Source organism: Muntiacus reevesi, chromosome 5 (assembly GCF_963930625.1).
Source record: "Muntiacus reevesi chromosome 5, mMunRee1.1, whole genome shotgun sequence".
NCBI lineage: Eukaryota > Metazoa > Chordata > Mammalia > Artiodactyla > Cervidae > Muntiacus > Muntiacus reevesi.
Genome location: NC_089253.1, coordinates 46,884,873 through 46,893,660, shown reverse-complemented (window position 1 = coordinate 46,893,660; position 8,788 = coordinate 46,884,873). Strand labels below are relative to the sequence as shown.

At 64.7% G+C, this 8,788-nt stretch overlaps 1 protein-coding gene across 1 annotated transcript; it reads right to left on the bottom strand.

Moving 5' to 3' along the window:
* Window positions 1-4,337: 4,337 nt before the first annotated feature.
* On the bottom strand, window positions 4,338-6,296 carry ASCL2 (achaete-scute family bHLH transcription factor 2). The gene is made up of 2 exons (XM_065936835.1): window positions 5,257-6,296; window positions 4,338-4,671 (listed from the first exon to the last, which is right to left on the bottom strand). The coding sequence occupies exon 1, from the start codon at window positions 5,853-5,855 to the stop codon at window positions 5,274-5,276; it is 582 nt and encodes a 193-aa protein (XP_065792907.1). The 5' UTR covers window positions 5,856-6,296; the 3' UTR covers window positions 4,338-4,671; window positions 5,257-5,273.
* Window positions 6,297-8,788: the final 2,492 nt, after the last annotated feature.

Below are 8,788 nucleotides of genomic sequence, written 5' to 3'. Positions count from 1 at the left end.
CTGGGGGTGAAGGGTAGGGGGCGGTGCGCGCCAGGGTCAGCTTCCCAGTCGTTGGAGCTCGGCGGACACCAGGGCAAACACCTTTGTTCGCAGGTGAAGGTCGACAGGCCAGCAGAGATGCACAGATGCAGAGAGATGCGGGCCATGTGCAAGCTGGCCCCTCGGAGGACCCGGCACTCACGGGGACCCATGACATGGGGGCCCAGGGAGACCCGAGGACGCAGGTTGCATCCTCCACCCAGCAGGCGGGGTGCCACAGCCCCAGGGCCACGTCCTCAGTCCAGCCAGAACCTGCTCCACATGCACGCGCCATCCCTCCTTCCTCGAGGGAGTGCCTGCACTGGCCGCCGCTTAGGTAGAAAGTAACCACAGGATGAGAGCGGGGATGGGTGAGCCCAGAATTTCCTCCTTTCAGCACTTCCTCGGCCACAGCTGATGGGAGCGGGCGCAGGCAGCTCATGGCTATCTAGTTTTTGCAGCGTCTCTGCCGTTCCAAAACAGGAAAATCACGTGCCAGCTGCAATGTTTCAGCGGCGTCATTTCGGTGATTCTGCGTGGCAGTTAACATGCTTATCTCTACATCTAAGACTAGCATCGCACAGTATAAAAATTCATGCCAATAAATTATTAATTTTCTTTACTTGAGTGGCATTAAATATCAAGTTTGAAACACCAAGTCAACACAGGCCACGGAAAAAAGGAAAAAGCTATTTCCGCACCTTTAGCGTCACTTTCCCCCCATATTTGAACAAGGGTGTTTCGCTGTGATCTCACCCTGCAGGTAGACCCTGCAGGTGGGCCCTGCAGATCAGGAAGCCAGCCCTGGGCCGGGGGTTCCAGGGTGGGGCTGCCCTGGAACAGGCAAGAACCACGGAGGTTTCGATTGCCCCTCTCGGGATGCACTGGTTCCAGCACCCGGGACAGGCAACAGCTCTGCGAGGTCAGCACTGCAGCCTCTGTTTCAGGGACACGGCTCCGAGACGCTGTGTGACGCAGACAAGACCCAGGGCCCCTGATGTTTCCCCGGAACCAATGTCTCCACCAAGGGCCAGGCAGTACCGTGGGCCCTAGAACACGGGTCCCAGGAGGGCAGGGCCTCCCTTGGGCGCTGGTTCACCTGGATACAGAGAAGGAGCCCAGTGAAGTTTCCGGAAGGATCAAGCGTGGGACCTGGCAGATCAGACGAGGCCAGCAGGCACCCATGTTGGACTCCAGCATCCGAGAGGCTGGCCCCAGGGACACATCATTCTCTGACTGGGTGAGTTTTAGCCACAGAGACCCTCCTGGGACTATAAAGCAGGGTGCCTTGGGGCACCTGCCGTCACGAATAAAGGAGACAACATAACGACCCCCAGCACAGCACCCCCAGAGTGCCCGCGGGGGCTGTAGTCATCCAGACCATGCTACCCACCTGCCCACCTCTAGAAAAGATTCCCCTGGTCCCATCCAGCTTTACCCAAGGCACCATTCCCTCCGCACCACAGAGGGGGTCCCCACCTACCCCCAGGCTCCTGCTGTCTGCCATCGGCTTCCAACCTCCAGCGGGGGGCAAGGCGTGGGTCACAGGCCACCAGGAGAGTCCCGCTGCCGCCACCACGGAGCTGACGGTGGGGACCTGAGCAAACATGCTGGTCTGGAACACGGAATTGCTGAGGTGTGTCCCCCAGGACAGCCCCAGGCAGCCCCGCCCTCCTGGGAGGGGGCCACTGCAAGGACTCAGGAATGAAGTCATCCCTGTTTGGATCCCGTGTCCCATCACCTTCAGGCCCTATGACCTCCAGCACCTCATCTCTCAGAGCTGTGCTTCCGGTTCTATAAAGGGGGCAGCAATCGGCACCCAGTAACTGACCACTGGCAGGGGACGGGGCGCTTTCTGCCTGGGGTGAGCAGGCAGGCCAGCATGCCCACGGGAACACCTGTCATCCTGCCTGATCAAACACAGCCCTCTCTTCTCTTATAAAGGAGCCCACTCGGACAATCGGTGATCAGTCACCACATGGGATGCAGACCCGGGGACATGCTCTGAAGCACAGGAACCAGAAACCAAACTGGAGTCTGATCACGCCTCTGCTTCCGAGCCGCCCCCCTCCAGTCACAGGAGATGCAGGACCAGTACCCAGCAAACACCAGCAGGCGTGGTGCCGTCAGCAACACTGGGACACGGATGACCTCGCTTCCTCGTGAAGCAGCTGGGGAAGGGATGCTCACGAGAGGCTTGACTCCAGTGCGGATCTGCACCGGATCCTTATGAAAAAAACCTAGGACTTCCCAGGGGCCCAGTGGTTGAGTCTGTGCGTCCACCACAGGGTCTGATCCGTGGTCATGCATGGGGCAGTCAAAAAAAACACAAACTTGGAAAACAGAGGCCGTCAGAGGGCTGTGCCACTGACTGGGTGTTTGACAAGAAAAGAGCTGTTGTTCATTTGGGGGGATCAAGGTATTGGGGTTCTCCTTGGAAGCTCATCTGGAGAATTTATGGGTGGAACCGTGTGATGTCTGGGGTCTGCTTCAGAACCACATGAGGGTGGGGGGGTGGTGCATGGACAGCCAAGGGTTTGTGTTCAGTTTTTGGTGCTGGTGATGGGGGCTTCTCAGAGCCTTCTCCCAGATCTGGCGTGTCCATCGTTGACCAGGCCGGATACTGGATGCCTGTTACAACAGTGTCACTTGTGGGTTAGACGGAGCCTGTGTGCCCTGCTAGAACATCAGCTCCATGAGGCCACCAGTGCATCCTCCGTGCCTGGCACAGAGAACACGTCCAGTGGAAGTTCTGGACCATCTGCACGTGCTTGGGATTTTCCGTAAAACCAGAAGCACAAAAATGGCAGCTCTCATCCTTGGCAGAATTTCATCACCAGTCCCCCTTGGCCCGCCCCTCCCATGCATCCCCCTTATGCCCCCCCCCCGCCGCCGACCAACACCTATGTGTGGGCCCACCCTTCCCATCACCACTCTGTCCTGAGAGCTGCATGCCCTTGCCTGGGTCAGGGTAAGGAGAGCCAGCAGAGGCCGGAGCCGGAGGCTCGGCGAGGTCGCTGACCAGGCTGTGGACCTTGGGGAAGGCTGCGTATGGCCCTTGCTGGTGGCCACGCCACATGCCTCCTTCTGTCTCTTGGACGAGGCCAGGTCACTCCTGGCCCGCAGTCCCCAGCTGCTCTGCTGACCCCGCCAAGCCTGAGCCTCGTTACACCCACCCAGCCTGTCGCCCTGCTCGCCCGGGAGACATTCGCTCTGCCAACACCAGTCGCCCCAACCTGCCCGGCTTCCAACGGCTGTGACCCAACCACTCCCCGCAGGAGGAAGGGGTGCCTTCAGCATCCGAAAGCAGCCTGGGGGATCCCCATCAGCTCCACCCCCACCCGTGCAATAAAAGAGCGCTCTGGGCAGGGTGAGACTTCAAAGCCGCCGAGGCTCCGGTCAAAGGTAGGGCTGAGTAATCACCTCTGGGCTCGGGTAGCCTGGGGGGGGCCTCCTTGTTCCTCTCAGAGGAGGCCCTCACAGACCCCACCCGCAAATAGGTGGGCAGGGCCCAGGCCTCTGCAGTCTGCAGGGCACACGTGGCCAGGAGCCACAGGTGTGGTGATGGAGAGCAAGGTATGGTGGGCTGGACACAGCCAGACACCTCTCCTCTGTCCTCCCGAAACTGTAGGTCTTCCCCACTGGCAGGTGGAGCTCCCTGCCCCGGGTCACCCGGCTGGCGGTGGACAGCGGGGATCTGAATGCAGCAACCTGGACCCCGAGACAGAGGGTGGCCTGGGGGCCCACAGGTCGGAGCCCCTTGGGCTGAGCCCTATGCTGGGCATTGCCCCAGAGCCCTGCTCCAGTTAGCAGCCTGCAGACCTCAGCGTCCCAGCCATGAGGCAGCCCTGCCTGGACTACCCTCCAGCGTCCCGACACCGGACGGGTGCCCTAGCCCCGCTGTGAACTGCTCTGGCAGAGTGGCCACCAGGTGGACCCCCAGAAGGAGGGGCAGAGTCCAGGGAGACGCGACCACAGATGTGGGCCTGCTGGGTCCAGGGTCAAAGCCACCACCCTCCCACCCACATGAGACCCTCGCCTGGGTCATGGGGGACCTCAGGGGTATGGAGTGGGTACCCCCGCCACACTGATACACAGGACTGGTTTGTTTATAGATCAGGTGTTCAGACGCTGGTCTCTCCCCAACTGGCAGAGCTGCAAGGGGACGCCCACCAGGGACTCTGCCCAAGGGCTGTAGCACGGGAGATTTCAGCCAGGTTCCAAACTTCCAGGAAGAGGGAGTAGAGGGAATAAACAACCTTTATTGTGTTCTAAATCTAAGGGTTCTTTGTACAAAAATAAGCCTTCATACCGCCAGTGTCCCTGAGCAGTTCAAGTCCATGCGTTCATAAAAAAACATAATCTGCGAGGTCATAAAGCCTTTTCCCCTTCAAACCTCCAAATGTCGGTTCCACAGCCCCAGTCCAGTGGAAGGTCTCTGCGGACAGGGTGGCTGGGATCCGAGGAAGCTGCCAGCGGGAGGAGGAGGTCAGGTTGGACCCACTTCCACACTAGCCCTGGGTCAGGCTGGATGGCCGGGGAGCGTCGGCCGGATCCCCGGTTCGGTGGTGGCTTGGCCCGCGGAACGACGAACACGGAGGCGGGTGCCTTTCCAACCGGCTGGCTCCGCAGGGGTGAGCGCGCTTCCCGCCGCTGGGAGGGAAGGGGGGACAGGCACGCGCGTTAGTGCGGGAGCCGGCCCGGAGACCCCGCGCAGCCCGGCCCTCCCCCACCCCCACAAGCGGAGTCGGCAGTTTCGTTCTCTGGGTGGGTTTTGGCGCCCAGGTCTCCGTGGGAGCCTCGGCTTCGGTGTGTGGCCCGGCCCGGGCGCCGGGCGGGGCGAGCGCTGGAGGGGTGAGTCAGGGCTCCGCGCCCCGCCGACTCATTTCTGCCACCGGGCCGGGCGCGCAATTTGCAATGCAAAGTCTCTCCGCCTCCCAGCGCCCTAGTCTGCCCCGAGATCCGCAAACACTCGGGGCCTCACCCGCCCCGGCCCTCCGTCTCCCCGCTCCCCCTACGGCGGCGGAGCAGCGAGGGGGAAGTTTTGCAATCCCGGACAAACAAACGCTGGTCTTGCACGGGCTTGAAGAAGTCTGGGGGGGAATAGAGTGAGCGAAATCCAGGCCGTCGCTCGGGGCCTCGCGGGTTCTCGGGGGCGCGAGCAGCGAGGCCGTTGTCTCCACCGCGCCCAGCCGCCCAACCTCCGACCCTCCCTCTTTCCCGCCTCCCGGAGCCTACCTTGCGGGGCCGGGCGCTCAGTAGCCCCCTAACCAGCTGGAGAAGTCGAGCAGCTCGCGCTCCGCGGGGCTCAGGGCGCCCTCACAGCCGCTGTCGTCCGACGAGTAGGCGGAACGCGGGGACCCGGGCTCCGAGCTGTGTCCACGACCCGGGGACGACGAGGCGCAAGAGGGCGAGGCGGCGGTGGCGGGGGTCTCCGATGGCGCGCGGGGCAGGGGGTGGCGCGCGGCCGGGGCCAGCAGCCCCCCGGCCAACGCGGCTCGCACAGCATCATGCTCCGCCAGCAGGCGCTGCAAGGCGCGGATGTACTCCACCGCGGAGCGCAGCGTTTCCACCTTGCTCAACTTCTTGCTGGCACCGCCGTGCGGCACGTGCTGCCGCAGGGCCTGGAACCCCAAGTTCACCAGCTTCACGCGGTTGCGCTCGCGTTCATTGCGCCGCGCCACGGCCGCCGCTCCACTGCCGGGATCCACCGCGCCGGGCCGCCGCCGGCGGCTGCAGCGCAGCAGCTCTGGGGACTCCGGTCGCCGCCGAGCGGCGCAGCAGCCCGGGACACCAGGTGCCGGGGGCGCGGGCCGGGGCAGCGCGCGGCTGTCCATCGCGTCTGCATCCACTCGCCCCGCGCCTCCCCCGAGTCTCTGCGCGCCGCAAGAAGGTGGAGGGCGAGGAACCGAGGGCGGAGGAACGCCGGTCAAGTCTCAACGACGATCGGGCACTGCTCTCCCAAGACTCCCCGGGGTACGCGGCCCCAGGTCGTCCGGGGTCCGGGGACAGCGAGGCGCAAGAGACCGAGAGAGAGGGCGACCAGTGCGCGCCGAGGAGCGTGGGGGGCTCGTGACTCGCTCGTGCTGTCAGACGCTCGCCAGGTCTTCCCTGAGCGGCGCAGGCGGCGCGTTTTTAAATATATAGATAACCCTCCTCCCCGCCGCCGCCTCCTTTCTCACGCCCTCCTTCCCTTGCCTCCCCCTCGCGCCACGCTTCGCCCAACCCCTGGCGCACAGTCTGCAAAGACCGAGCCGTGAGCCTCCGAAGACCGCACCCAGTCCCCCCAGGCACAGCCCGCAGGCCCCCAGCGGGTCCCTGTTTCCAGCAGGGGCCCAGTGCGCCCGCGAGATGCAGTCCGCGGGTCCCGCGTGCGCAGCACCGGCCCCCGCCCCCGAAGCCGCTGTTCTCAGGTCCTGGGTACAACCCCCGCCCCGTCCGCCCTTGGGGGCAGGGTGTGTCTACCGCCGCGGTGCAGCCATTCCGGAGGCGCGTGAGACCCCCGGGGGCAGCACGCGCCAGGCAGCCGGCACCACGCTCCGCCCCTTGAGGCCGAGGGGCGTGGGGGGGCCTCAGCCAATGGCGGGCCGCCCGTTCGGCCAATCGCGCCGGGCGCGGCCCCACGCCCGGCCCCGGGGAGGAAGCGTGTACGCCAGACGCGTGGCTCCCAGAGCGTCTCTAACAAAGCTCGGAGCCCGCGCGGCCCCGCCCGGCCCCTCCCGGCGACCCTGGTGGGCGCGCGTTCCCACGAGCACCTGCTCCTGGCCGGGCGCCCAGCTTTATTCGGCGGGGCCTGCGAGAGGGCCCCTCCGTCCTCCCGCCAAGGCGGGGCTTAAGAAGTGGCGCGCTGGGGTGGTAATGGGGGGGTGCGAAGGTCTGGCTCCTGGGGGGCGTTCCCCCAGTCGCCTGCCGCGTACACTGTCTGCCCCCGGCCTTGCGCATCTTTGAGGCGAAGGGCCTGGAGGTTTGCTCAGTCCGCTTCGGACCCCGGGTGGCAGTCCGCCTGCCTTTCCCCTCTGCCCGTCTCCGCCCGCCCCGCTCTCTAAGCTTCCTCCGCTTTCCATATTCCCCTCAAATCGTCCTCCCTTCTTGGACCGGTCCCCTCGGGCCGCTCACCCGTGGATGTCCACCCGCCTTCACGACCCTGTTCGCTCAGTGCCAGCACCGGCCACTACCCCTGCGCTGGGACTGGCCGGTGGGGGAAGTGGTGGGGGGCAGGCAGACCGACAGGGGTACTTTTCGGGGCCTGAGGGGGCAGGGACTTTGGACGTGCGCCGTTAATGGGAGAGTTTTGTCCTGCCCCGCGGCCTGGGAAGGCCAGCCAAATGGCTGTGCCTTCAGGAGGCCATCCCCAGCAGGTTTTTCCCGAAAAGTGACCAGACCGTTCGGGCCAGAACCTCTGGGAACGGAGGGCGGGGGTGAGGGGCGGGCCCCGCCACCTGGAGCTGACTTCCTGGGCTGGCATGGGGAAGGGGCGAGAGGCTGGGGTGCCTCCCAAGGACCCCGCAGGCTCCGCGGCGAGGGTTTACCGCCTGCCTGGTGGTGCCCTCTGGCTCCTGTTCCCGTGAAGGATTCTGGCGAGTCTGCTCGGCCTCCCTGCTGTAGGAAGTGACCTGGAGTCTAGCGCTTGCCAGGAGCCGGTGGGTGTGGGGCCCCATTTCCCGGGAAGAAGCTGACTCAGAAAGGCCCTGGAATGTGTCCACAGTCACACCTCTGGCCAGTGGAGCAATCCAGGTAGGAATCGGGTCCCTTTGGAGTGGAAGGCCTGGCTCCCCTCTGCACCCCCTCTCTGGTGAGAGCAGCCCCCTCCTTCCCTGAGGGTTGTTTGGCAAACCCCCAGCCAGATAGGAATCTGCCTGCCCATGCCAAGGGTGCCAGGGAAAATTCCTGAGTCCTGCAAACAGGGCCCTGCCTGAACTTCCGCAGGGCCTCCAGGCCCCGGACAGTCTTGGGGGCTGCCTCTGCCTCCACCCGGCCTCCTGGGCTCCGGCTTTGCCCCCTCCCACCTGTCCACTGCCTGGAAGCAGGAGGGTCATTACCCCGGCGAGTCAGATCATGCCCGGGCCCTGGGGATTAAGCCTGGGCCCCCCTCTGCACTGGCCTCACGCTCAGCTCTGAGGCCGCGTCACCGGAACCCTGCCTGGATCCCTCTGCACACAGTGTGCCCCTCATCCTGGGTGTCCATCTGAGGGCTCCACGTGGGAAGACAGGTGCCCTTCTCTCTGTGCCACAGGGCACCGCCCGGACCCAGGTAATGCATGACCCTGCTTCGCTAAGGGGACCTCACATCCAGCACAAAGGATCAGGAGGAGGTGACTCTGGAGCCGCCAGTGCAGGAGTGGGCAGTGGCCGGGGCACAGGGGAGCCTGCAGTCCAGGCCCAGCTCTACCGTTGACCCTGAGAGGTCCCTGCAGCCCAGCGTCCTGCTGCTCCAGGGAGACATGCCAACCCCTGCTCCAGGGTGACCAAGGCTGAGCGCTTGCCCACTCTGAAATCATGTTGGGCTCCGTGGGCCTGGGGTGCAGACCCTGAAAGTGTGGGGCACCCTGGGGACATGTGAGGTCCAGAGAGACTCTGGGTCCCCCTTCTTGGAGTGATGGAGCTGTCTGGACCCTCTGGGGCCTCCCCCGGGGAGGAACTGGGCCAGGTAGAGGCCGGGCGAGTTCCATGCCCGGGTGAGGGCGAGCAGGGCTGACTGCCAGCTGGCTTGGCCTGGGCTCCTCACTCCTCCTGCAGCCCAAGGCTGCTGCCCACCTCCCTGTCGACCCCT